Source organism: Callithrix jacchus, chromosome 22 (genome assembly GCF_049354715.1).
Source record: "Callithrix jacchus isolate 240 chromosome 22, calJac240_pri, whole genome shotgun sequence".
In the NCBI taxonomy this organism is placed as follows: Eukaryota; Metazoa; Chordata; class Mammalia; order Primates; family Cebidae; genus Callithrix; species Callithrix jacchus.
The window spans coordinates 42,683,740-42,711,647 of record NC_133523.1 but is presented as its reverse complement, the minus strand read 5'-3'; the positions used below and the strand labels follow the sequence as shown (position 1 = coordinate 42,711,647).

At 51.5% G+C, this 27,908-nt stretch overlaps 1 protein-coding gene and 1 long non-coding RNA gene across 20 annotated transcripts; one reads left to right on the top strand and one right to left on the bottom strand.

Annotated features, from left to right (window-relative positions):
- The first annotated feature begins 39 nt into the window (after positions 1-39).
- On the top strand, positions 40-27,789 carry PLEKHA4 (pleckstrin homology domain containing A4). 19 transcript variants are annotated; one of them, XM_078359367.1, is made up of 20 exons: positions 40-573; positions 1,029-1,118; positions 3,609-3,716; positions 6,822-6,894; positions 7,010-7,106; positions 8,383-8,492; positions 9,175-9,390; positions 9,747-9,978; positions 11,531-11,605; positions 12,619-12,666; positions 12,796-12,876; positions 13,331-13,480; positions 15,930-16,028; positions 16,959-17,099; positions 18,580-18,679; positions 18,750-18,826; positions 23,012-23,173; positions 25,640-25,698; positions 26,826-26,938; positions 27,329-27,789. In XM_078359367.1, exons 6-20 carry the CDS (start codon positions 8,398-8,400, stop codon positions 27,589-27,591), a joined length of 1,911 nt encoding a protein of 636 aa, XP_078215493.1. In that variant the 5' UTR covers positions 40-573; positions 1,029-1,118; positions 3,609-3,716; positions 6,822-6,894; positions 7,010-7,106; positions 8,383-8,397; the 3' UTR covers positions 27,592-27,789. The 19 variants fall into 19 exon arrangements, with proteins under 19 accessions (XP_078215493.1, XP_078215489.1, XP_035139942.3 ...); XM_078359363.1 differs by having other exon boundaries at positions 9,708-9,978; XM_035284051.3 differs by having other exon boundaries at positions 7,006-7,106.
- On the bottom strand, positions 8,808-9,398 carry LOC144580741 (uncharacterized). Its single transcript, XR_013530831.1, has 2 exons — positions 9,350-9,398; positions 8,808-9,105 (listed from the first exon to the last, which is right to left on the bottom strand). It is a non-coding gene; the product is annotated as an uncharacterized LOC144580741 (long non-coding RNA).
- Positions 27,790-27,908: the final 119 nt, after the last annotated feature.

Genomic DNA, 27,908 nt, shown 5'->3' with positions numbered 1-27,908 from the left:
GGCAGCGTGGGCGGCTGGCAGAGGCAGGGAAAGACCAGCAGAGAGGAAAGAGAAACTGGGAGAGAGAGGAAGGGAGAAAGTGAGAAGGGAAATCGGAAAGAGAAAGGGGAGGAAATGGCAGACGTGGAGAGCCGGAGAGAGAGAGAAAGAGGAAGAGACTGGGTGTGAGGGAGGAAACAGGGTAACAGAGACAGAGAGAAAGAGAGACGGCGAATGAAGGAGAGACTTAAGGAAGAGACCCTGTGAGTCTGGCAATAAAAGGTTTGGACAGAAACAGATTGGAGAGAGAGAGAGAGAGAGAGAGAGAGAGAGAATGAGTGAGAGAGAGACTGGAAGAGATAGAGATCAGCGAGAGACACAGAAGGTGGGACAGGGGGAGAGAGAGAGTGTGTAAAGGAAGAGAGAGGAAGAGAGAGAGAGAAACAGAGAGGCCATAAGAGACAGGAGACAGACAAAAAGTGCGAGTGAGCAGGTGAAGAGAGAGATCTAGTGCGATGAGAGACGGCCGCTGAGAGACAGAGGCGGGAGACTGCCTGGGTGCCCCTTGCCCTGTCATCCGGACCACAGAGCTGGGTAAGTTCCCTGGCTGTGCTGGGAGGGGCTCTCTGGGTGCACATTCCTGGTGCCGCACGACTTGGCTTGGGGAGTTGGCAGGGATGGTTTGGGGGTGCGTGTGGGAGGGCGGGAGACAGGTAGCCGGGAGCAGCAGGAAGGAGGCAGGGAATGGGGAGTCCTTAAGCACAGAGAGGGTCAAATTCCTGTCCCAAGTCCAGTGGGCAGGAATAAAGGAGCCCCTATTCTCCGGCCCGGGCTGCAGACAGCTGCCCCCTCCCACAGCTGCCAGGGCCGCCTACCTCTCTTGGCACCACTCTTGGTATGTGGTCACGGGCCATGGCCTCCCCCAGCCCCCAAGTCCCAAAACAACAGTCTCTTTCTCCTCAGCCTCCTCCGACCTCCAAGCCCCTGACCCCATCTCTGTCCTGCACCCGTCACTGCAGAGACACAGCCCCTTTCTTTCTCTCTTTCAGCCCTCGATGGAGGGGAGCCGACCTCGCAGCAGCCTGAGCCTGGCCAGCAGCGCTTCCACCATCTCCTCACTCAGCAGCCTGAGCCCCAAGGTTCGAGCTTCCTGGCGTGGATGGGGAGGAAAGTGGGGCTCCGGGTCGCCCATCCCTCTCTTTCCCCAAGGACTCTGGTTAAGGACAAGGATCCTTAGCAACGGGGTCTGCCAGACATAGCAAGGTCCCGAATTGCCTACCAGCCACAGCTAGGAATTCAGCGGCACTCCCAGCTCTGTCCCCACCCCTTGTATTTTCCTAATTCTAAACCAGAGTAACAACCTCCTTTGACCCTGGTTGCTAAGATAAAGCCACTCCCCAGCCATGAGGCCCCTCGAGTTCTCAGAAGTAGTGGCTGCTCTTGATTAGTGCTAGAACTTGCTGTTCTATCTCTCACCATCCAATCTACCCTCTAAAGAAATCCTGTAAGGAGGGCCAGGCACGGTGGCTCATGCCTGTAAATCCCAGCAATTTGGGGGGCCGAGGCGGGTGGATCATGAGGTCAGGAGTTCGAGACCAGCCTGGCCAACATGGTGAAACCCCATCTCTACTAAAAATACAAAAATTAACTGGACATGGGGGTGCGTGCCTGTAATCCCAGCTACTCAGGAGGCTGAGGCAGGAGAACCGCTTGAACCTGGGAGGCAGAGGTTGTGGTGAGCCGAGATCGCACCGTTGCACTCAAGCCTGGGCAACAGAGCGAGACTCCATCTCAAAAAAAAAAAAAAAAAAAAAAGGCCGGATGTGGTGGTTCACGCCTGTAATCCCAGCACTTTGGGTGACCGGGGCGGGCGGATCACCCAAGGTCAGGAGTTTGAGACCAGCCTGGCCAACATTGTGAAACCCTGTCTCTAAAAAAGAAAAAGAAAAAAAGAAATCCTCTAAGGAAAGACCATCCTCTGACAGTAAGACCCAAGGGGCCCTCAGGTACTTGCATCCCAGCCCAAGCGTAGGGATGACACTCATTTCTTTCTCCTCCTGCCATTCCACACATTTTATTTCCCAAGTTCAGATCCCATAGATTTGATCTCGGCCTTGGTCAGTATCACTCACTGCTTCCAGGGAAGGGCATATGGTGGGGACCTGGCTGAGGCTGCCTGAGACATCTGCGTGCATCGGGAGGCGTGGTCACATCCCAGCAAGATGGAGGGATTTGAGGATTCCTCTCTTTGGACTTGGTTGCTAAGGGGTGTGACCGCAGGGCACTAAGGCATCCTTCGATTTACCAGGATTCATCAGTGGTGAATTCATCAGCATGAGCGTTCTTCCTGATTATGCAGACCTCCCAGCCCGTAGTCCTAGTTCAGATTCCAAAGGCCCTCCTTTGGAAGTACCTCCCAATTCTGATCTCCAAACTCGGCCCCCATCTTGACCTTTTTCTTTCTTTTTTTTTTTGAAATGGAGTCGCTCTGTCACCCAGGCTGGAGTGCAGTGTCACGATCTCAGCTCTGGCTTTGGTGGCCAAGGGTCCGCTTCTCGGCAGTGGACCCTTGATCTCCAAATTCCTTCCCTATGGCCTCTTCCTTGCCTCTGAACGCCTCCCTCCACCCATCAGAGTCTCTAAGAGCCTAAGCAGCAAAGTGAGACCTCCATCTCTACAGAAAGCCAAAAAATTAGCTGGGCATGGTGGCATGTGCCTGTGGTTCGGGCTAGATGGGAGGCTGAGGCTGGAGGATCACCTGAATCCAGGAGGTCAAGGCTGTAATGTTTAGGCCACTGCCCTCCAGAGGGCCTGTCTCAAAAAAAAAATAAATAAATAAAAGAGTCTCAACTCTGTACTAAGAACACCTCCCAATTCTGATCTCCAGACTCAGCCCCCACCTTGACCCTTTTCTTTCTTCATTTTTGAGACAGAGTCTCCCTCTGTCGCCCAGGCTGGAGTGCGGTGGTGCAATCTCAGCTCACTGCAGCCTCCGACTCCAGGGTTCAAGCAATTCTCCTGCCTCAGCCTCCAGAGTATTGAGTAGCTGGGACTACAGGTGTACGTGGCCACACCCAGCTAATTTTTGGTATCTTTAGTAGAGACAGGGTTTCACCTTTTTGGCCAGAATGGTCTCGAACTCCTGACCACAGGTGATCTGCCCACCTCACCCTCCCAAAGTGCTGGATTACAGGCATGAGCCACTGCACCAAGCCTCTTTTTTTTTGAGACGGAGTTTCACTCTTGTTACCCAGGCTGGAGTGCAGTGGCACAATCTTGGCTCACTGCAACCTCTGCTTCCTGTGTTCAAGAGATTCATGTGCCTCAGCCTCCCAAGTAGCTGGGACTATGAACACACCCCACTGCGCCTGGGTAATTTTTATATTTTGAGTAGAAACGGGGGTTTCACCATGTTGGCCAGGCTGGCCTCAAACTCCTGGCCTCATGTGATCCTCCTGCCTCAGCCTCCCAAAGTGCTGGGATTAGAGGCATGAGCCACAGTGCCTGGCTGGTCCTTGACCCATTTCTCAGGGCAGCCAAGTGAGAGCCACAGTTGCCTGTGCTCCCCTCACCCCCTCCCAGGCCCATCCTAGGCTCTCCCTGTTCACTCTGTTCCCTTCTCTCCTCAGAAGCCCACCCGGCCAGTAAACAAGGTTCATGCCTTTGGGAAGAGAGGCAATGCGCTGAGGAGGGACCCCAACCTGCCTGTGCACATCCGCGGCTGGCTTCACAAGCAGGTGGGGTCAGTGGGAGAAGGAAAAGGACACTCGTGTCTGTGCCCCTGGCTGTCCTCTGTCTCTCTCCTTCCAAGTCCCCAGATAGGCTTTCTTTTTCTTGCTATCACTGCCCCTCCCCTTATTCTGTCATTGTTTCATTCTTTTGATGAAAGAATGCCTGTAGTCCCGGATACTCGGGAAGCTGAGGCAGGAAAATCGCTTGAACCCCGGAGGCGGAGGTTGCAGTGAGCTGAGATCGCAGTGGTGAGATCTTGACTCACTGCAACCCCTGCCCCAAGGTTCAAGCGATTCTCCTGCCTCAGCCTCCCGACTAGCTAGGCTTACAGGCATGTCTAGCTAATTTTCGTATTTCATTAGAGACAAGGTTTTAACCATGTTGGCCAGAGTGGTCTCAAAGTGCTGACCTCAAGTGATCCACCTGCTTCAGCCTTTGAAAATGCTTGGATTACAGGTGTGAGCCACCGCGCCTGGCTATTTCTTGACAACTTTTTTTTTTTTTTTTTGGCTGGAGTCTCACTCTGTTGCCAGCCTGGAGTGCAGCGGTGCGATCTCAACTCACTGCAACCTCCGCCTCCCAGGTTCAAGTGATTCTCCTGCCTCAGCTTCCTGAGTAGCTGGGACTACAGGCGTGTGCCACCACGTCCAGCTGATCTTTGTATTTTTAGTAGAGACGGGGTTTCACCATGTTGGCCAGGATGGTCTTGATCTCTCCATCTTGTGATCTACTCTCCTCGGCCTCCTGAAGTGTTGGGACCACAGGCGTGAGCCACCGCGCCCGCCCATTCATTCTTTCTTGACTACTTCTTGAACACTTACAGTGTTCCCAGTCCCAGGGCACAAGCCATGCAAATAACACAAACATTTGAGCCGGGCGCGGTGGCTCATGCCTATAATCCTAGCACTTTGGGAGGCTGAGGTGGGTGGATCACCTGAGGTCAGGAGTTCAAGACCAGCCTAGCCACCATGGTGAAACCCCATCTTAAAAAAAAAAAAAGAGGGCCGGGCGCGGTGGCTCACGCCTGTAATCCCAGCACTTTGGGAGGCCGAGGCGGGTGGATCATGAGGTCAAGAGATCGAGACCATCCTGGTCAACATGGTGAAACCCCGTCTCTACTAAAAATACAAAAAATTAGCTGGGCACGGTGGCGTGTGCCTGTAATCCCAGCTACTCAGGAGGCTGAGGCCGGAGAATTGCCTGAACCCCGGAGGCGGAGGTTGTGGTGAGCGGAGATCACGCCATTGCACTTCAGTCTGGGTAACAAGAGCTAAACTCCATCTCAAAAAAAAAAAAGAAAAGAAAAAAAATAACATATTTTTATTACATTCCAGATTGGGTGGAGCATGAGTGGCTCATACATTAGTAAACAAATAAATGGACTTGATCATTTTAGATCGTAAGGGCTATGAAGAAGTAACATAGGGGCTGGGTTCTGTGGCTCATGCCTGTAACCTCAGCGTTTTGGGAGGCCAAGGCGGGAGGATCGCTTGAGCTCAGGAGTTCTAGACCAGCCTGGGCAAGATCAAGAAACCTCATCTCTACGAAAAATACAAAATAGAAAAAAAAACCTACCTAAGCGTGATGGTGTGTGCCTATAGTCCAGCTACTCGGGAGGCTGAGGCAGGAGGATGGCTGGAGCCCAGGAGGCTGAGGCAGGAGGATGGCTGGAGCCCAGGAGGCTGAGGCTGCAGTGAACTGTATTCATGTCACTGTGCTCCAGCCTGGGCGACAGAGTGAGATCCTGTCTCAAAAAAAAAAAAAAAAAGGTTGGGCGCGGTGGCTCATGCCTGTAATTCCAGCACTTTAGGAGACCTAGGTGGGTAGATCACCTGAGGCTGCGAGTTCAAGACCAGCCTGACCAACATGGAGAAACCCCGTCTCTACTAAAAATACAAAATTAGCTGGGCATGGTGAAGCATGCCTGAAATCCCAGCTACTTGGGAGGCTGAGGCAGGAGAACCGCTTAAACCTGGGTGGCGGAGGTTGCAGTGAGCTGAGATCACACCACTGCACTTCAGCCTGGGCAACAGAGTGAGACTTCATCTCAAAAAAAAAAAAAAAAAAATTATCTGGGCATGGTGACACGTGTCTGTAATCCCAGCTACTCGGTAGGCTGAGGCAGGAGAATTGTTTGAACCTGGGAGGCGGAGGTTTTGGTGGGCCAAGATCACAACATTGCACTCCAGCCTGGGCAACAAAAGAGAAACTCCATCTCAATAAAAAGAAAAAGAAAAGAAAGATAGTGGGGGAGGTCAGATGCAGTGGCTCATGCCTGTAATCCCAGCACTTTGGGAGTCAGAGGTGGGTGGATCACTTGAGGTCAGGAGTTCAAGACCAGCTGGCCAATATGGTGAAACCCCATCTCTATTAAAAATACAAAAATTAGCCAGGTATGGTGGTGTGTGCCTGTAATCCCAGCTACTCGGGAGGCTGAGGCAGGAGAATCACTTGAACCCGGGAGGCGGAGGTTGCAGTGAGCCGGGATCATCCCACTGCACTCCACCTTGAGCTACAGAGCCAGACTCTGTCTCAAACAAAAACAAGAAAGAAAAGAAAGTGCAGGAGGTAACAGTAGATCTCAGGTTCAAGTGCGTCCAGAATCTATGTGAGCTCAGCCACCACACTTGTAACAGAAGTAGGGCTTCTGTTCTATTCTACTGTGTTCAGAGGGTTTCCAGCTCTCCAGCTGATCCCCTCCAATGCCCCCAACATGTGTCTCTGTCTTTTCTCTCTCTCTGGGTCTTTCTCCTGTGCCTCCACCCCACTCCCAGGCTCAAGTGATCCTCCCTCCTCAGCCTTCTGAGTAGCTGGGACTACAGGCACACTGCACCATGCTAATTTTTGCATTTTTAGTAGAGACGGGGTTTCGCCGTGTTGCCCAAGCTGTTCTCAAACTCCTGGAATAGAGTGATCTGCCCGCCTTGGCCTCTCAATGTGCTGGGATTACAGGCGTGAGCCATTGCGCCCAGCCTCACCTCACTCCCTTGATCCGCCGTCTATGTCTCTGTTCTGCTCTCTCCAAGTTCCTTTCTGTCCCCATTGTCAGTGTCTTCATCTCCTTTTTCTGTTACCTTGACTCAGGCCCCTCGTCCCATCTCTCTCCCCAGGACAGCTCGGGGCTCCGTCTCTGGAAACGCCGCTGGTTCGTCCTCTCCGGCCACTGCCTCTTTTATTACAAGGGTCAGTGGCTGGCTGACTGGCTTGGGTGGGAGGGCCCCCCAGCTGCCCTTCTCTCTAGCCTCTTGGCCTCCTGATCCCTGTGTGATCCTTGACCCCAGCCCCTCTTTGCAGACAGCCGTGAGGAGAGCGTCCTGGGCAGTGTCCTGCTCCCCAGCTACAATATTAGGCCAGATGGGCCGGGAGCCCCCCGAGGGCGGCGCTTCACCTTCACAGTGAGTTCCTCCATCCATGTCGTGTTCCAGGCAATGGGAACTGGAGATGAGGGCAGGGAGATATCTGCGGAGGAAACTCCAAGTCCCAACAAGCACTGGAGTATCCATTACTGGAGATTAAAGGTCTTCACAGGGGTCCATCACATCCCCCTGTTTTTTGTTTTTTTTGTTGTTGTTGTTTTTTGAGACAGAGTCTCACTTTTCACCCAGGCTGGAATGCAGTGGGATGATCCCGGCTCACTGCAATCTCCGGCTCCTGGGTTCAAGCGATTCTCCTGCCTCAGCCTCCTGGGTAGCTGGGTTTACAGGTGCCTGCCACCATGCCTGGCTAATTTTTGTATTTTTAGCAGATGGGGTTTTACCATGTTGGCCAGGCTGGTCTTGAACTCCTGATCTCAGGTGATCCACCCTCCTCTGCCTCCCAAAGTGCTGGGATTACAGGAGTGAGCCACCATGCCTGGCCAGTTTTTTTTTTTTAATTTTCTTTCTCTCCCTCCCTCCCTCCTTCCCTACCTTCTTTTTCTTTCTTTCCTTGTTTCTCTCTCTTTCTCCTTTCTTTCTTTCTCATTTCTCTCCTTTCTTTTTCTTTCTCTTTCTTTTTTTTTTTTTTTTTTGAGAAGGAGTTTCGCTCTTGTTACCCAGGCTGGAGTGCAATGGCGCGATCTCAGCTCACCTCAACCTCCGCCTCCTGGGTTCAGGCAATTCTCCTGCCTCAGTTTCCTGAGTAGCTGGGATTACAGGCACCCACCACCATGCCCAGCTAATTTTTTGTATTTTTAGTAGAGACGGGGTTTCACCATGTTGACCAGGATGGTCTCGATCTCTTGACCTCGTGATCCACCCGCCTCGGCCTCCCAAAGTGCTGGGATTACAGGCTTGAGCCACCGCGTCCGGCCCCTTCTTTCTCCTTTTCTTTCTTTTGTCTTTCTTTCTCCCTTTCTCTCTCTCTCTTTCTCCTTTTCTTCCTTTCTCCCTTTCTTCTCTCTCGCTTTTTCTTATCTCTCTCTCTCTCCATTCTGGCTCTGTCACCCAGGCCCCAATGCAGTGACGTAAACTGCAGTCTTCTTCCCCTCTCAGCCTCCCGAGTAACAGGTATGAGGCTACTTTTTTTATTTTTATTTTTTAGAGACCGGAGCGGTCTCACTATGTTGCCCAGGCTGGTGTCCAGCGATCCTCCTGCCTCGGTCTCCCAAAGCACTAAGTTTATGGGAGTCAACCGCTATCCGCCCTGTCCTTTTCACAAGGAGTCTGGATTCCAAACCCTCTCTTCCCGCAGGCAGAGCATCCGGGCATGAGGACCTACGTTTTGGCCGCTGACACCTTAGAAGACCTGCGGGGCTGGCTACGGGCGCTGGGCCGGGCCTCCCGAGCGGAGGGGGACGACTGGTGAGTAGAGGTCCAGGCCATGCTCCTGCCCCTGCCCCTCCGCCCTGGGTCAGTCTAATCATCCCAACTCCTCCCCTTTGGGGCCCTGCCCCCTTGAGTGTCCAATCACCAGTCTTCTAGCCAAGGTGCCACCTCCAGGTAACGTCAGCTCTCCCAATCAGCAAAAGTCTTTCTCCCTTAAGCTCCTCCCACCACCTTGTCCGACCCCCGTCCCCCAGCTGACCTTTCAATCACGCACTTAGCTCTGCCCCAGGAATGGTCAATATTCCACACTCTGATTGGCTCCTTCTGAAGTCTCCATCCCCTGAGCTGTCGCCTGTTTAGGTGGCATTGTTTAATGGCAGGTAAAAGATAGTGTCAGATTTTTTAAAAATGTCAGACTATCTCTTAGGCTCTGTCATGGCCTGCGTCAATTATCAGGCTGGAAACTGGACTCTCTGGCTGAGTCTATCCCATATTCCGGGGCATTGGGTCCAGCGACCTGGATAGACGTTGTGGCCTGGCGCGCAGATCAGTTCCACACTGGAGTCCTCAGTTTCCCCGTCTGCAGAAGGGGGACGATGATTTATAGCACACAACTTCCCTTTTTTGGGGTGCATCCTTGTATTCTCACCTGTGATAAGAGAAAAAAGGCTGTCCTGAAGTTCAAAGGAGCGATATCTTTTCTGTGCCCACTCGCTAGTGGGCAACCCAGGTCACCCGCACGTCCCCAGCCCGGGGAGGGCCCTGGCGGCCCCGGTGGTCCCCCAGAGGTGAGCAGAGGGGAAGAGGGGCGCATCTCAGAATCACCGGAGGTGGCTCGACTCTCCAGAGGTCGTGGTAGACCCAGGCTGCTCACTCCCAGCCCCACAACCGACCTCCAGCCTGGACTCCAGATCCGGAGAGCGAGGAGCCCCGAGTGAGTAGGCAGGACAGGGTTGGGGGCGTGACCTAAGAGAAGGGCGGAGCCGGGAAGTGGTTGGGGGCGGGCCTTAGCGCTGGATTTCTGCCTGAGTGTGTGTGACTTGCCGGGGCTCCCGTGGGGGTCACAGCCTGTCGGGGAGAAGATTGAAGGTGAAGATGCCACAAAGCGGACATTATTGAGGATTTGGACGGTAGAGCAGAATTCTAACCCAGAGGGGACAGTAAGACACAGTGACTATGGCATATCCTTGAGGTTAACTTGATGGAGACGGCTCTAGTTGACTCAGTTCCCCGATTCTCTCCTTCCCACAGTCTGTTCACCCCACTCTCTCGCCCTCCCTCACCTCTCAGTCTCCCCCGTCCCCGTTCTGCTCCTGCGCGGCGACCCCCTGCCCCCTCAGGAGACACAGCACGGCCTCACACCCCGCTGAGTCGCATCGATGTCCGGCCTCCTCTGGATTGGAGCTCCCAACGCCAGACCCTCTCCCGGCCCCCCACTCCCCGCCGAGGACCTCCCTCTGAGGCTGGAGGAGGAAAGCCCCCCAGGAGTCCCCAGCACTGGAGTCCGGAGCCCAGAACACAGGTGAGCAGAGAGGTGAGGAGGGGACTACATCTCCCATCGGGCTTCAGGGCTGTCTTTCCATGTTCTCAAGGCCATTGCTCCCCGGGCATCATGGATATTGTAGTCCGTAATGATCTCCGCCGGGCTCAGGTGAGCGAAAGCGAGAAAGGTTTCTCCTATCCGGCCTCCGGGCTGTCTTTCTAGGCTAGTGTCCAGCCATTGCCCTTTTCTTTTTTTCTTTTCTTTTTTTTTTTTGAGACGGAGTCTTGCTCTGTCACTCAGGCTAGAGAGCAGTGGCACGATCTCGGCTCACGGCAACCTCTGCCTCCTGGGTTCAAGCGATTCTCCTGCCTCAGCCTCCCAAGTAGCTGGGATTACAGGCATCTACCTGTTGATTTTTGTATTTTTAGTAGAGACGAGGTTTCACCATGTTGGCCAAGTTGGTCTCGAACGCGTGACCTCAGGTAATCCTCTCAACTCACCCTCTAAAAGTGCTAGGATTACAGGCGTGAGCCACTGTGCCCCACCCGGCCATTACTCTTTAAGCATCACGGGGTTGCAGTCCGGGATACTCTATGCCAAGACAGTGCCGTGAGGGGTTTGTATCTCCCTTGTGTTCTCAATTTACTTTGCAAGTTGGTTGCCTGCTGTTTTCTCTGAGCATCACGGGACTGTAGCTCAGAATATCCATAGCTGAATGCAAATCTGAGAATGAGAGTAGCAAATTCCATCATCCTCTTGGGCTGTTTTGTCAGGCTGGTGCATTTATTATCTCCCTCTGTGTCCCCACAGTGGCACACAGCTGGAGAGCAGGTAGTTGAGAGGGCCCAATTCTGAACCTCAAAATATCTCCTAAAGCACTTCAGTGATGGACACGCCCACTGTACTATTTGTCACTAAGACATGCCAATTTATTTTTCCTTTTTTCTTTTTGAAACAGAGTCGCACTCTGTCGCCCAGGCTGGAGTGCAGTGGTACAATCTCAGCTCACTGCAACCTTTACCTCCACTTCAACCTAAGGCAGGTGATTCAAGTGATTCTCCTGCCTCAGCCTCCGGAGTAGCTGGGACTACAGGCGCGTGCCACCATGCCCAGCTAATTTTTGTATTTTTAGAAGAGATGGGGTTTCATCATGTTAGCCAGGATGGTCTTGATCTCTTGACCTCGTGATCCGCCTGCCTTGGCCTCCCAAAGTGCTGGGATTACAGGCGTGAGCCACCAGACATGCCAGTTTCTTAGTGACAGGCTCACGCCTGTAATCCCAGCACTCTGGGAGGTCGAGACAAGTGGATCACTTGAGGTCAGGAGTTTGAGACCAGTCTGGCCAACATGGGGAAACCTCATCTCTACTAAAAATACAAAAAAAATTAGCCAGGCATGGTGGTGGATGCCTGTAATTCCAGCTACTCAGGAGTTTGAGGCAGGAGAATCTCTTGAACCAGGAGGCAGAGGTTGCAGTGAGCCAAGGTAGCACCATTGCACTCCAGCCTGGGCAACAAGAGTGCAACTCCATCTCAAAAGAAAAAAAAGGCATGCCAGTTTCTAAACATCTCCATTTCAATGCTCCTCCCAGGCTCCCTCTGGCTCCTCCACTTATCTCCAGCTCCCCCCACGGCCCCCTGGGACCCGGGCCTCCCTGGTCTTATTGGTAGGTATCCTGGAGTAACCCAAATCTACCAGAGCTGCCTTCCTTCCTTCCTTTCTTCTTCTTCTTCTTTTTTTTTGAGATGGAGTTTCGGTCTTGCTACCCAGGCTGGAGTGCAACGGCGCGATCTCGGCTCACTGCAGCCTCCGCCTCCTGGGTTCAGGCAATTCTCCAGCCTCAGCTTCCTGAGTAGCTGGGATTACAGGCACACGCCACCATGCCCAGCTAAATTTTTTTTGTGTTTTTAGTAGAGACGGGGTTTCACCATGTTGACCAGGATGGTCTCGATCTCTTGACCTCATGATCTACCCGCCTCGGCCTCCCAAAGTGCTGGGATTACAGGCTTGAGCCACTGCGCCCAGCTCCTTCCTTTCTTCTTTACGAGAAATGTCATCTCGTGGCCTAGGGTGCCTGGAGAGCCCTAGGTATTTCAAGGCCGCTGGGTAGGTATTAGACTCCTGTGGTTGCTGTAACAAAAGTGCATGGCCGAAACGACAGGAATGGATTCTCTTGCAGTTCTGGAGTGCAGAGGTCTGGAGTCAAGGGGTCAGGAGTTTGAGACCAGTCTGACCAACAGGGTGAAACCCTGTCTCTAATAAAAATACAAAAATTAGCTGGGTGTGGTGGCACACACCTGTAATCTCAGCTACTCCGGAGCCTGAGGCAGGAGAATCATTTGAACCCGAGAGGCAGAGGTTACAGTGAGCTGAGATCGCGCCACTGCACTCTAGCCTGGGTGACAGAGTGAAACTCCATCTCAAAATAAATAAGTAAATAAATAAATAAAGGGAGCCACAGTGGCTCGGGACAGTTATCCTGGCGCTTAAGGAGGGGAGGCTACGAGTTTGAGGCCAGCCTGGGCAACATAAGAACCTCTCATTAATAAATAAAGAAATAAGCAAATAAATAAATAAATAGTGGGTACCTATCAGTAGAAGCAGGGCTTGGCTCAGCACTCAGTTACAATAATGACTAGTCTGTCCCCTTTGATCCTTCACTTTTCTCCCTCTCTTCAGCCGGGTCCTCCCCTGGAGCCAACTTTCCACCAAAGCTTGGAGACAGATGTAAGTTTTCACTGATCCAGTCCTTGCTGAGTTCCAGAGTTGGGGAGAGAATGTTCTAGAAGGTGGGAGGACTGGGCAGAGGAAGACCCAGATCTGCACCATAAGTAGCTGCCACTCTCCTTTCTCCAGACGCTGCTGACCAAGTTGTGCGGCCAGGACCGGCTCCTGCGGAGGCTGCAGGAGGAGATAGACCAGAGGCAGGAGGAGAAGGTGCGGGGCCCTGAGCCAGGGATGGCTGCCCTGACTATGGAGGTCAGGATGCTGACTGGATGTCCAGGACGTGAGAGGTCACTTATTTTGGGAGGGGGGACAGAGTCTCACGCTGTCTGTCACCCATGCTGAAGTGCAGTGGTGTGATCTCGGCTCACTGCAACCTCCACCTGCCTGATTCAAATGATTCTCCTGCCTCAGCCTCCTGAGTAGCTGGGATTACAGGCACGTGCCACCATGCCCAGCTAATTTTTGTGTTTTTAGTAGAGATGGGGTTTCATCATACTGGCCCGGCTGGTCTTGATCTCCTGACCTTGTGATCTGCCCGCCTCAGCCTCCCAAAGTTCTGGGATCACAGGCATGAGCCACCGCGCCCGGCCAAGAGGACACCTTCTCTTTCTTCCTGAGGCTGGGCCTGGCTTTCAAAGTCTAACCATCTTCTCTCTTGGCGCAGGAGCAGCTAGAAGCAGCCCTGGAGTTGACCCGGCAACAGCTAGGCCAAGCCACCAGGGAGGCGGGGGCTCCCAGGAGGGCCTGGGGCCGCCAGCGCCTCCTGCAGGACCGGCTGGTCAGTGTGAGGGCCGCCCTCTGTCACCTGACTCAGGTGAGCACCTGGGAAGGGGCCCGTCTGCCTAGGAGGCCCCAGAACTATGCAAGTGTTACAAGAGGACCTGCCGCAGAGGCCTCCTAGGCAGATAGCTCTTCAGAAGTCTACCACTCCAAATTTTATTTTATTTTATTATTTTTTCCCTCTCCTTATTGTCTTGTAACCGCTCCAATTTTTTTTTTTCTTTTTGAGACAGGGACTTACTCTGTTGCTCAGACAGGAGTGCAGTGACGCAATCCCGGTTCACTGCAATCTCTGCCTCCTGGGTCCTAGTTCAGGCAATTCTCCTGCCTCAGCCTCCCAAGTAGCTGGGATTATAGGCATGCGCCACCATGCCCAGCTAATTTTTGTATTTTTAGTAGAGACGGGGTTTCACCATGTTGGCCAGGCTAGTCTTGAACTCCTGACCTCATGATCCACCTGCCTTGGCCTCCGAAAATGCTGGGATTACAGGTGTGAGCCATCATGTCTGTTTTTTTTTTTTTTTTTTTTTTTTTTTGAGATTGAGTCTCACTCTGTCACCAGGCTGGAATGCAGTGGTGCGATCTTGACTCACTGCAACCTCCGCCTCCCAGGTTAAAGCAATTCTCCAGCCTCAGCCTCCCAAGTAACTGGGATTACAGGCATGTGCCACCGCGAGCTGGCTAATTTTTGTATTTTTAGTGGAGATAGGGTTTTGCCATCTTGGCCAGGTTGGTCTTGAACTCCTGACCTCAGTTGATCTGTCTGCCTCAGACTTCCAGAGTGCTGGAACTACAGGTATGAGCCACTGTACCCGGCCTTATGTAACTGTGAGAATTATTATATGTGATATGTGTAAATGAATGAATGAATGAATATTTAACACTTTAGGGGCTCAGTGCAGTGGCTCATGCCTGTAATCCTAGCACTTTGGGAGGCCGAGGCAGGTGGATCACCTGAGGTCAGGAGTTCAAGACCAGTCTGGCCGACATGGTGAAACCCCGTTTCTACTGAAAATACAAAAATTAGCCAGGTGTGGTGGTGCATGCCTGTAATCCCAGCTACTTGGGAGGTTGAGGCAAGAAAATTGCTTGAACCTGGGAGGCAGAGGTTGCAGTGAGCCGAGATCACGCCATGACACTCCAGCCTGGGTGACAGAGCAAACTCAGTCTCAAAAAAAAATAAAAACAGCCGGGCTTGGCGGCTGTTTTCCCAGCTACTTGGGAGGTGTCTGTAGTCCCAGCTACTCAGGAGGCTGAGGCTGGAGGACTGCTTGAGCCCAGGAGTTCTGGGCTGTAGTGCGCTATGCCAGTCGGGTGTCCACACTAAGTTCAGCATCAATATGGTGACCTTACGGGAGCGGGGGACCACCAGGTTGCCTAAAGAGGGGTAAACTGGCCCAGGTCAGAAACAGAGCAGGTTAAAACTCCCGTGCTGATCAGTAGTGAGACTGCGCTTGTGAATAGCCATTGCACTCCAGCCTGGGCAACATAGCAAGACCCCGACTCTAAAATAAATAAATAAATACAAAAAAAAAACACTTAAGGTATCTGGTACTTGTAAGCAATGCTTCAGTGTCAGCTGTAATTATTATCTGTAAAATACAGATAATAATAGTAAAATGGAGACAATAACAGTAACTACTTCATAGGAATTAAATGAGAGCTGAGAACGTTGCCTAGCACGTGGTCAGTGTCCAATAAGGGTTAGCTGTTGTTATTATTGTTATTGTTGACATTGGCGAGGAAGTTTCTGCTGCCCCAGGGTGATTGGGTGCTGTGGTCATTTTTTTTGAGACAGAGTCTTGCTCTGTTGCTCAGGCTGGAGTGCAGCAGTTGGATCCTGGCTCACTGCAACCTCCACCTCCCGGGTTCAAGTGATTCTCCTGCCTCAGCCTCCGGAGTACCTGGGATTACAGATGCCCACCTTGTAAACACCCCCGGATAATTTTTGTATTTCTAGCAGAGATGGGGTTTCATCATGTTGGCCAGGCTGGTCTCGAACCCCTGACCTCAAGTGATCCGCCCACCTTGGCTTCCCAAAGTGCTGGATTGCAGGTGTGAGTCACCATACCGGGCCAGGTGCTGTGGTCTTTTGACTGTCTAATGAATTCATTAGATCTGTAGACTCTGTTACCCATGAGAGTGCAGAAGTAATCCAGGGGATTCAGGGAATGCTGTTGTTTGTCTACACTAGCAGTGCGTTGGCACTGCAGAGTCTATACAGACTCTGGAGTTCCCTGACCATGTGCTAGGCACTGTTCTCAGCTCTCTTTTAATTTCTATTTGATAGTTACTATTATTGCCTCCATTTTACAGATAATTATAGTCCAAGCAAAGAGGCTCATGGGAATTGTAGTCCATATGCCCACAGGGCCCCAGGGACCAAGCTCCCTTACCTCCTCCTTAGCTGACAAACAATGGGGTGGGCAAAGATTTAGTGGGAGAGGGAACTAACCTGTGTCTCCCCCTTTATGCAACCTGAGGAGCGAGAGAGGGTTTGGGATACGTACAGTGGCCTGGAGCAGGAGCTGGGCACCTTAAGAGAGACCCTGGAGTATCTGCTGCACCTCGGTTCTCCCCAGGTAAATCCCTGCTTGGAGACCCCAAGACCCACCCCCAACTCCAGCTTCTGCCTGGAAATCCTTTCAGCATTTAATCTCCGCCCACAGAATCCAGGCTCCGCCCACAGAATCCAGGCCCCGCCCAGTTCACTCTCCGTCTCCTTTCTGTCCGTTCAATCTAAGCCCCTAATTTTAGTTAAGACCATGCCCTTTAGGTTTTTGTTTGTTTTTTGAGACAGAATTTTGCTCTGTCACCCAGGCTGGAGTACAGTGGTGCCATCTCACCTCACTGTAACCTCCATCTCCCAGGTTCAGGTGATTCTCTCACCTCAGCCTCCTGAGTAGCTGGGATCACAGGCACGCACCACCACACCCAAGTAATTTTTTTGTATTTTTAATAGACATGGGGTTTCACCATGTTGGCCAGGCTGGTCTTGAACTTCTGACCTCAGGTGATCCACCTGGGCCTCCTAAAGTGTTGGGATTACAGGTGTGAGCCACCGCATCCCACCAAAAGGCAGTTTTTTCAATTATTTTTATTTATTTATTTATTTTGAGTTGGAGTTTCGCTCTTGTTACCCAGGCTGGAGTGCAATGGCGCAATCTCGGCTCACTGCAACTTCAGCCTCCTGAGTAGCTGGGATTACAGGCACATGCCACCAGGCCCAGCTAATTTTTTTGTATTTTTAGTAGAGACGGGGTTTCACCATGTTGACCAGGATGGTCTCGATCTCTTGACCTCGTGATCCACCCGCCTCGGCCTCCCAAAGATGCTGAGCCATCGCGCCCGGCCAGTTTTTTCAATTAAATTGGATAACCACTTGAAAAAAAAAAAAAATCCCAACTCCATCAATATAGCCCAGCTGACTTCAGGCCTTTGCAGGGGCCTGTTAGCTGAAACCCTCCTGCATTTTCCCGCCTTTAAGTGACAAATTCCTTTCCTCCCCACAGGACAGAGTGTCTGCTCAGCAGCAGCTGTGGATGGTGGAAGACACGCTGGCAGGTCTGGGTGGCCCCCAGAAACCGCCCCCACACACTGAGCCTGACTCCCCATCTCCCGTGCTCCAGGGTGAGGAGTCCTCAGAGAGGGAGGTAAGATGCACACAATTCTCTCCCCACCCCCAGCTTCCTGTCCCATCTGTCCTTGGCTTAGTCTATTCCCCTCCCACCTCTTTAATTCTTCCTTGATCAGTGAACCCACCTGACACAACTGTCCTAACCTGGAAGCCTTTGTTTTTTGGGGTTCTTTTTTGAGTCTCGCTCTGTCACCCAGGCTGGAGTGCTGTGGCATGGTCTCGGCTCACTGCAACCTCCGCCTCCTGGGTTCAAGTGATTCTCCTGCCTCAGCCTCCTGAGTAGCTGGTATTACAGGCGTAAGCCACCTCACCAGGCCTAATTTTTGTATTTTTAGTAGAAATGGGGTTTCACCATGTTGGCTAGGCTGGTCACGTACTCCCGGCCTCAAGTCATCCACCTGCCTCGGCCTCCCAAAGTGCTGGGATTACAGGTGTGAGTCACCACGCCCAACCAGGATTTTTTTAAAAAGACAAATCTCCAGAAAAAAATAAAATAAAGACAGATCTCACTCATTCTGTCGTCCAGGCTGGAGTGCAGTGATGTGATCATGGCTCACTGGAACTTAAGTGATCCTCCTGGGCTTAAGTGATCCTCTCACCTCAGTTTCCCAAGTAGCTAGGACACAGGTGTCTGCCACCATGCCAGGCTAATTCTTTGTTTTATAGAGACAGGGTCTCCCTATATTGTCCAGGCTGGTCTTGACCTCCTGGTTTCAAGTGATCCTCCCACCTTGGCCTCGCAAAGTGCTGGGATTATAGATGTGAACCCGCTGTGCCCAGCCTAAAAAGTTTTTGTAGGGAAGGGGTCTCACCAGCTTGCCCAGGTGGTCTCTAGCTCGGCCTCAAGTGATCCTCCCACCTTGGCCTTTCGAAGCACTGAGATGACAAGTCTGAGCTTCTGTGCTCAGATCTGGTTTACAGTCTTAATCCTCTTCAGACTGTGTTCTAATTGCTAAATGCTTGAAACATGTTAATAATAATAATAATGATAACAGACGGTGCCGTGGCTCACGCCTGTAATCCCAGCACTTTGGGAGGCCAAGACAGATGGATCACCTAAAGTCAGGAGTTCGAGACCAGCCTGGCCAACATGGTAAAACCCCGTCTCTACTAACAATACAAAAATTAGCTGGATATGGTGGCGGGTGCCTGTAATCCCAGCTACTCGGGAAGCTGAGGCAGGAGAATCACTTGAACCTGGGAGGCGGAGGTTGCAGTGAGCCAAGATCATGCCACTGCACTCCAGCCTGGGTGACAAGAGCGAAACTCCGTCTCAAAAAAAAAATTGCCAGGCGTGGTGGAATATGCTTGTAATCCCAGCTATTCGGGAGGCTGAGGTAGGAGAATCACTTGAATCCGGGAGGCAGAGATTGCGGTGAGACAGGATTGCGCCATTGCACTCTAACCTGGGCGACAGAGCAAAACTCTGTCTCAAAATAATAATAATAATAATAATAACGACGACCATCATTATTCCCTTTTTCTTATCCCTGAAGAGCCTGCCTGAGTCCTTGGAACTGAGCTCCCCTCGGTCTCCTGAGACTGACTGGGGGCGGCCTCCTGGAGGTGACAAAGACCTCTCCAGCCCTCGCTTAGGTGAGCATCCTGGCCGGGTGGGAGTTTCTGGAAATTCCCACCCTCACCAAGTCCCACTCTGTATTTGTAGGTCCTGGGTCTCCAAAGGTCTCCCGGGCTTCCAGCCCCGAGGGTCGCCACCTCCCTTCCCCACAGCTGGGAACCAAGGTAGGCTATAGATCCATCCTGTAATCCTTGCCTCTGACCATCAGGGACCCCCACACTTCTGGGGAAACAGCTAGGAGTAGGGTTCTAAGGCCACACTCAGAACAGAGGGAACACTGCTTGTTAAGAGCACTGAGATTAAATTTTGTCTCTGCTGCTTCTAAACTGTGTGACTTCGGGTCAGTTATTAAATCTCTCTGTGACTCCATTTTTTCATCTGTAAAATGGGGCTACTAGCAGAACCTACCATCCAGGGCTGACATGAGGATGAAAACTAGATGTATGAGGCCAGGTGTGGTGGCTCATGCCTGTAATCCCAGCACTTTGGGAGGCCAAGACAGATGGATCACCTAAAGTCAGGAGTTCGAGACCAGCCTGGCCAACTTGGTGAAACCACACCTCTACTAAAAATACAAAAATTAGCCAGGGGCAGTGGCGTGTGCCTGTAATCCCGGTTACTCAGGAGGCTGAGGCAGGAGAACCACTTAAACCTGGGAGGCGGAGGTTGTAGTGAGCCTGGATCATACCATTGGAGTGGTGTGATCACTGTACTCCAGCCTAGGCAACAGAGCGAGACTCTGTCTCAAAAAAAAAGGCCGGAAGTGGTGGTTTACACCTATAATCCCAGCACTTTGAGAGGCCGAGGAGGGTAGATCACCTGAGGTCAGGAGTTCAAGATCATCCTGGCCAAGATGGTGAAACCCCGTCTCTACTAAAAATACAAAAATTAGCCAATGTGGTGGCGCATGCCTGTTAATCCCAGTTACTCGGGAGGCTGAGGTAGGAGAATCACTTGAATACAGGAGGTGGAGGTTGCAGTGAGCCAAGATCTTGCCATTGCACTCCAGCCTGTGCAACAAGAGCAAAACTCCATCTCAAAACAATAACAAGAGCAACAACAAAAAGATATACTCCCTGAGTGGGGCAGAGAGCTGATCTCATGTGGTCCTGAAGTTCAGAAATAGGTGGACTTCCAGTAGCAGGAATGTTTAGGAATTGGTTGATATTAATCTGTGGAGGCTCTGTGTCTGCTGCTGATTGGCTGGTTTTCAGAAGCATGGAATTATCACTGATTGGCTGATTTTCAGAAGGACAGATCCATCACTGATTGGCCAGCCTTCAGAAGCATGTGACTGTCACTGATTGGCTGATTTTCAGAAGCACAGATCCATCACTGATTGGCTGGCTTTCAGAAGCCTTTGGGGTACCTGTTGGGATTACTTGATAAAATAGATTTAAAAGCATTTCTTGGGGCTGGGAATGGTGGATCACTCCTGTAATCCCAGCACTCTGGGAGGCTGAAGCAGGCAGATTACCTGAGGTCAGGAGTTTGAGACCAGCCTAGCCAACATAGTGAAACCCTGTCACTACAAAAATACAAAAATTAGCCAGGTGTGATGGCGGGTGCCTGTAATCCCAGCTACTCAGGGGGCTGAGGCAGGAGAATCACTTGAACCCAGGAGGCAGAGGTGGCAGTGAGCCAAGATTGCACCACTACACTCCAGCCTGGGCGACGGAGCGAGACTCTGACTCAAAAAATAATAACGATAATGAAATACATAAATAAAAGGATTTCTCGGCCGGTGGTGTCGGTTCATGCCTGTAATCCCAACACTTTGGGAGGCCAAGGTGGGTTCATCAGTTGAGCCCAGGAGTTCAAGAGCAACCTGGCTAACATAGCAAGACCCATCTCTATAAAATAAATAGTAAAAAGGCCGGCTGGGCACGGTGGCTCGTGCCTGTAATCCCAGCACCTTGGGAGGTGGAGGCGGGTCAATCACCAGGTCAAGAGATCGAGACCATCCTGGTCAACATGGTGAAACCCCGTCTCTACTAAAAATACAAAAAATTAGCTGGGCATGGTGGCGCGTGCCTGTAATCCCAGCTACTCAGGAGGCTGAGGCAGGAGAATTGCCTGAACCCAGGAGGCGGAGGTTGCGGTGAGCCGAGATCGCGCCATTGCACTCCAGCCTGGGTAACAAGAGTGAAACTCCGTCTCAAAAAAAAATAATAATAAATAATAATAATAATAAAAAGTTAGCTGTGGCCGGGTACAGTGGCTCACGCCTGTAACCCCAGCACTTTGGGAGGCCGAGGCGGGTGGATCACCTGAGGTCAGGAGTTCAAGATCAGCCTGGCCGACATGGCAAAAACCCATCTCTACTAAAAATACAAAAATTAGCTAAGTGTGGTGGCACACACCTGTAATCCCAGCTATTTGGGAGGCTGAGACAGGAGAATCGCTTGAACCTGCTGGGTGCCAGAAGTTGCAGTGAACCAAGACCATGCCATTGCACTCCAGCCTGGGCGACAGAGCAAGACTTTGTCTCAAAAAAATAATAAAATAAAAAGTTAGCTATATGTTGTGGTGCTACTTGGGAGGTTGAGGCGTGAGGATTGCTTGAGTCCAGAAGGTCAAGGCTGCAGTGAGCCATGATCGCACCACTGCACCTCTAGCCTGGGCAGCAGAGGGAAACCGTGTTTCAAAAAAAAAAAAAAATGTATTTCTGGTGCTTACTTGTCATCATGGATACAAAAGCAATCAAGACTTTCCTAGGAAGAGAGGAGGGGCACATTTTGATTCTCAGTGGTATGAGTCATGGGCTGGATGATGGGAGCCTTCTGGAAACATCACGTATCTTGGGACATGCTCCTCCCTCACCCCAGCACCATGGTTTCAGGGGCTGCCAAGGTCCAGAGCACACAGGTGGTCTAGTGAGTTCCAGAAGTTTCAGGGCTGAGCAAAGAAAAACCTATGACCGCCAGATGACAGTGGCACACAGGAGCTTTATTTGGTGGACACTGACAGATTTGTCTATGGGGGAAGTCACACCCAGTGTGAGACCCTCCAAAGGCTACTGTGTGAGGGTGAGGACCACTGCACAGGAGGAAAGGGAAGGGAGCTCCCAAGAGAGGGACCGGAGAAGGGCCTTATCTTTTTTTTTTTTGAGACAGAGTCACCTTGTCATCAGGCTGGAGTGCAGTGGCCCAACCTCAGGTCACTGCAGCCTCTGTCTCCCGGGTTCAAGGCGATTCTCTGCTTCAGTCTCTCGAGTAGCTGGGACTACAGGCGCATGCCACCAGGCCCAGCTTATTTTTGTATTTTTAGTAGAGATGACGGGGTGGTGGAGGAAAAAAAAAGTAGAGACGGGGTTTCACTGTGTTAGCCAGGATGGTCTCAATCTCCTGACCTCATGATCCGCCCTCCTCGGCCTCCCAAAGTGCTGGGATTACAGGTGTGAGCCACCGCGCCCGGCCTTCTTTTTTCTTTAGATACAGGGTCTTGCTCTATCCCCCAGAGTGGAGTGCAGTGGCACAATCATAACTCACTGAAGCCTTGAACTCCTGGGCTTAAGTGATCCCCTTGCCTCAGCCTCTTGAGTAGCTGACATGAGTGCACCACCACATCTAACAAGTTTTTTTTTTTGTAGAGTTGGGGTCTTGCTATGTTGCCCAGTCTGGTCTCAAACCCTTGGCCACAGTGATCCTTCCACCTCAGCCTCCCAAAATTCTGGGATTACAGGCACCCACCCCTGCACCTGGCCTTCTCACTCTCTCCTTGCTTAAGCAAGAATTTTTTTTTTTAAAGACGGGGTTTCACCATGTTGGTCAGGCTGGTCTTGAACTCCTGACCTCTGCCCGCCTTGGCCTCCAAAGTGCTTAAATTACAGGTGTGAGCCACCGCGCCTGGCCTGAATTTTTTTTGTTGTTGTTCTTTTTTATATTTGTATTTTTTTTTAAGACAGAGTTTCACCATGTCGGTCAGGCTGGTCTTGAACTCACAACCGCGGGTGATCTGCCCACCTTGGTCTCCAAAGCGCTTGGATTACAGGCATGAGCCACCATGCCCGGCCCTGAATTTTTTTTTTTTTTTTTTGAGACAGAGTCTTGCTCTGTCACCCAGCCTGGAGTGCAGTGGTATGATCTCGGCTCACTGAAACCTTTACTTCCCTGGTTCATGCCATTTTCCTACCTCAGCCTCCTGAGTAGCTGGGATTATAGGTGCCTGCCACCACACTCAGCTAAATTTTGTATTTTTAGTAGAGATGGTATTTCGCCAAGTTGGCCAGGCTGCTCTCAAACTCCTGACCTCAAGTGATCCTCCTGTCTCAGCCTCCCAAAGTGATGGGATTACATGAGCCACCTTGCCTGGCCTAAGGGTTATTGGGGCATCTCTCGTTTCCCTAGGCCCCAGTGGCCCGGCCCCGGATGAGTGCCCAGGAGCAGCTGGAGCGGATGCGAAGAAACCAGGAATGTGGACGGCCCCTCCCTCGCCCGACCTCCCCCCGGCTCCTCACCCTGGGGAGGACACTGTCCCCAGCCAGACGCCAGCCTGACATGGAGCAAAGGGTGAGGGCAGGAGGGCCGGGGCTGGGTGGTGGGGTGGTAGTAGGTCCTCTTCGCCTACTTTGAGTCCCTTTCTATAAAACAGAGATAACCCTTGCCTCTTTACACCAAACTGGTTTTCTGAATTTACCACTGTCTGTACTCATGCTAAAGCCAGCATCCTGGCCTCATTCTTTAGTGATGGGTGGACAGGCGTGACCTCGAGGGGAGGACAGTGGGTGGGGGGTGGTCACAGATCTGGATTGGAAGCCTAGTTTTTCTTCTAGCTGCTATGTGTTGTCAACAGCAAGAAAGAAAAACAGGCCAGGCGTGGTGGCTCATGTCTGTAATCAAAGCACTTTGGAGGCCAAGGTGGGCGGATCACCTGAGGTTGGGAATTTAAGACCAGTCTGACCAACATGGTGAATCCCATCTTTAAAAAATGAAATAAAAAACAGGCCGGGCGCAGTGGCTCAAGCCTGTAATCCCACCACTTTGGGAGGCCGAGACGGGCGGATCATGAGGTCAAGAGATCGAGACCATCCTGGTCAACATGGTGAAACCCCGTCACTACTAAAAACACAAAAAATTAGCTGGGCATGGTGGCACGTGCCTATAGTCCCAGCTACTCAGGAGGCTGAGGCAGGAGAATTGCCTGAACCCAGGAGGTGGAGGTTGCGGTGAGCCGAGATGGTGCCATTGCACTCCAGCCTGGGTAACAAGAGCGAAACTCCGTCTCAAAAAAAAAAAAAGAAAAAAGAAAGAAAAACAAAATATCAGCCAGCAAGAAAACTGACTGTATTCATGCTTTTCCAATAGGGAGAACATCGCAGATCTGAACATCAGAGTTTCTCAGATATCTCAGGATGGCTTCGCCTTAGTGTTTCCTTTTTTTCAGGGACAGCCTTGCTCTGGCGCCAGGCTGGAGTGCAGTGGTGCGATCTCCACTCCCTACAACCTCTGCCTCCTGGGTTCAAGCGATTCTCATGCCTCAGCCTCCTGAGTAGCTGGGACTACAGGAATGTGCCACCACATCCAGCTAATTTTTCTTTTTCTTTCTTTTTTTTTTTAAAGATGGGGTTTCACCATGTTGGTCAGGCTGGTCTTGAACTCCTGACCCCAGGTGATCCGCCCGCCTTGGCCTCCAAAGTGCTTGGATTACAGGCGTGAGCCACCACACCCGGCCATCCAGCTAATTTTTCTATTAGTTAGTAGAGACAGATTTTTACCACTTTGGCCAGGCTGGTCTTGAGTTCCTGAGCTGAAGTGATCCTCCTGCCTCGGTAGGTGTTAGGATTACAGGTGTGAGCTACTGCTCCTGACTTCCCCTTATATATATATTTTTTTCTTTGAGAGGGAGTCTCACTTTGTTGCCCATGCTGGAGTGCAGTGGCATGATCTGGGCTCACTGCAACCCCCACCTCCCAGATTCAAATGATGCTCCTGCCTCAGCCTCTCAAGTAGCTGGGACTACAGGCCCACGCCACCACACCCTGCTAATTTTTTGGTATTTTTAGTAGAGACAAGGTTTCACCATGTTGAACAGTCTGTTAATGAATTCCTGACCTCACCTTGGCCTACTAAAGTGCTGGGATTACAGGTGTGAGCCACGGCACCCAGCCCCCTTGGACTTTTATAGAAAGGATTTAAACAAGTCACAGGTGGTGGTGGAGGTCGGATTTCTGAGCTCACGTGCTGCTGTACAGGAGCACAGCTGAAGTTACACATTGTTAGGGGCTGTGTGCTATGGCTTATCCCTGTAATCCCAGCACTTTGGGGAGCCAAGGCAGGAGTCAGAGATCAATCTGGACAACACAGCAAGACCTCATCTCTACGAAAATAAAAATAAAAATAATTAGCCAGGCATGGTGGTGTGAACCTGTAGTTCTAGCTACTCGGAAGGCTGAGACAGGAGGATTAGTTTGAGCCTTGGAGATTGAGGCTGGAGTGAGCTACGATCATGCCACCATACTCCATCCTTTCTAAAAAATGAATAAAATAAATTAATTTTAAAAAATTCAGTGCCTAAGGCCGGGCACGGTGGCTCACGCCTGTAATCCCAGGACTTTGGCGGGGGGCCGATGTGAGTAGATCACAAGATAGAGAGATCAAGACCATCCTGGCCAACATAGTGAAACCCTGTCTCTACTAAAAATATAAAAATTAGCTCGGTGTGGTGGCATGTGCCTGTAGTCCCAGCTACTTGGGAGGCTGAGGCAGGAGAATTGCTTGAACCCGGGAGGCAGAGGTTGTAGGGAGCCGAGATTGTGCCACTGCACTCCTGCTTGGTGCCTGGCAACAGAGCGAGACTCTGTCTCAAAAAAAAAAAAAAAAAAAAAAAAAATTCAGTGTCTATAGAAGCTAGGAAAAACAAAACGAAACATTACCAGTATTTTTGGCCCATTTCATTCTCTTTCGAGCCCCCTTTACCCTCAAAATGAGAATGTGGGCTTTCATGTGAGCAGTTCTAATGCCCCAATTCCTTTCCAGCCTGTCGTAGGACACTCTGGAGCCCAAAAATGGCTCAGAAGCTCTGGGTCCTGGAGTAGGTAAGGAACTGGAGGGCGGATCAAGGGAGCAGGAAAATAAAAATTTGCAAAAGTCAAGGGAGTAGCATTCTTATGGAAGTCTCCTAAATATGGAACTACAAGTCGCAACCCTTCTAGAGGCACTTAAGTTTCCGGGGCATCTGAAATAAAACCAGAAAGCCCTAGATACGTATCGGTATCTTTAGTTCCCCAAATTCCCTTGGTCAATAGCAGATCCTGCTTCTCCAACAAGGACAGCGGGTGATATTAACGCGCGAACGGACTACAAATCCCATAATGCATGTGAGCGGTATGGGGGCGGGGCCATGTTAATATCTTTTAGAGACGCGTGCTAGGAACTACAACTCCCAGAAGGGCACGCGCAGTACTCGGGTCCTCACTGTGCCGGCGTGTTTTTGTTTTTGTTTTTGTTTTTTTTTTTACTTTTTAATTTTCTTTTTTTTTAAGAGACGGGGTTGGCCGGGTGCGGTGGCTCACGCCTGTAATCCTAGCACTTTGGGAGGCCGAGGTGGGTAGATCACCTGAGGTCAGTAGTTCAAGACCAGCTTGGCCATCATGGTGAAACCCCATCATTACAAAAAAGAAAAGAAAGAAACGGGGTCTCAGCATCCCGGTAGCTGGGATTACAAGCGCGAGCCACCATGCCTGGCTACTTTTTGTATTTTCAGTAGAGACCGGGTTTCGCTATGTTGGCCAGGCTAGCCTCAAACTCCTAACCTCAAGTGATCCGCCCGCCTCCTCCTCCCAAGGTGCTGGGATTACAGGGGTGAGCCATCGCGCCCGGCCTATTTATTTTTCTTAATTTTTATGTTTATTTTGGTACATAGCAGGTGTATATATATTCGCCGGCTAAATGAGATTTTTTGATACAGGCAGGCAATGTGAAATAAACACATCATGGAGAATGGGGTATCCATCCCCTTTAAAGCATTTATCCTTTGATGTGTAAACAATCCAATTACACCCTTTAATTTATTTTAAAATGTACAATTAAATTATTATTGACTATAGTCCTCTGTTGTGCTATCTAACAGGTTTTATTCATCCTTTTTTCTTTCTATACCCATTAACCACCCCACCTCTCCCCCATGTACACACCCCCACCCCCAATCTTCTCTTTTTTCTAGTCCGAAGAACAGCACCCCTTACTTGCCGACTTCCGAAGGCCACCGGGAGCGAGTTCTCAGCCTCTCCCAAGCCCTGGCTACTGAGGCAACGCAGTGGCACAGAATGATGACGGGTGATGGCTGGGGGTGTTGCACTTCTGGGTTTTAGGGAGGAGAGAGCTGGAGACCTGGAGTCCCAGGTCCTGGAGAGGAGGGGTCTGGGGGCCGGTGGGAATTTTTTATCTTGGCGAGGAAAGAGTTGGGCAGGGTTTGGGAGTTTTAGGTCTCATTCAAGAGGGAACTGGGTTCTGGGACACTTGAGAGGAGGGGAGGAAGCGGTCGGGGGCGGGGAGAGGGCCGACACCTGAGTCTCAAAGAGGACTGGACTGAGGTATCCAGACTCCTGGGTCTGAAGGAGGAGGGGCCGGAGGCCTGGACTCCCGGGTCTGAGGGAGGAGGGGCCTGGGAATCCGGAGTCCCGGTGCTGAAGTTTGCCATTCTCATGTCCTACTCATCCTCTCCAGGTGGAAATTTGGACTCCCAGGGAGACCCTCTCTCACGTGTGCCGCTCTCTCCGTCGGACCCCACGCGCCAGGAGACCCTTCCCCCCAGATCTCCCCCGGTGGCTAATTCGGCTTCCACCGGGTTCTTTCGCGGAGGCAGTGGGCGTGGAGGAGGCCCCGCCCCCTGGGGGCCCACGTGGGATGCCGGGATCGCCCCTCCGGTCCTGCCCCAAGACGAGGGGGCGTGGCCTTTGCGCGTCACTCTTCTACAGTCCAGCTTTTAACCCTCCCAAATGCGGCAGCCAATTGGAGCGTGAGGACGTGACCGGAGGTACCGCCGCAGAGATGTGGGACCACTCAGGGCATCAGGGGGCGTGGTCTGGTCCCTGTCGCCAGCCCGGGACGGGAATGGTTTCTATGGCCAAAGTTTGGTTTTCTCAACACTGTCTAAATTTGGATTAAAACTTTGAACTTGTAGTCAATAACTTTGTTTCTCTCTGTTGGGGGTTGTGGCGCTGGAGTCTCTGATGGGCAGAGCCGGAGTTGTGGACTCCTGGGTCCTGAGAGAGGAGGGGACAGGGGCCTTGGACTTACAGGTCTC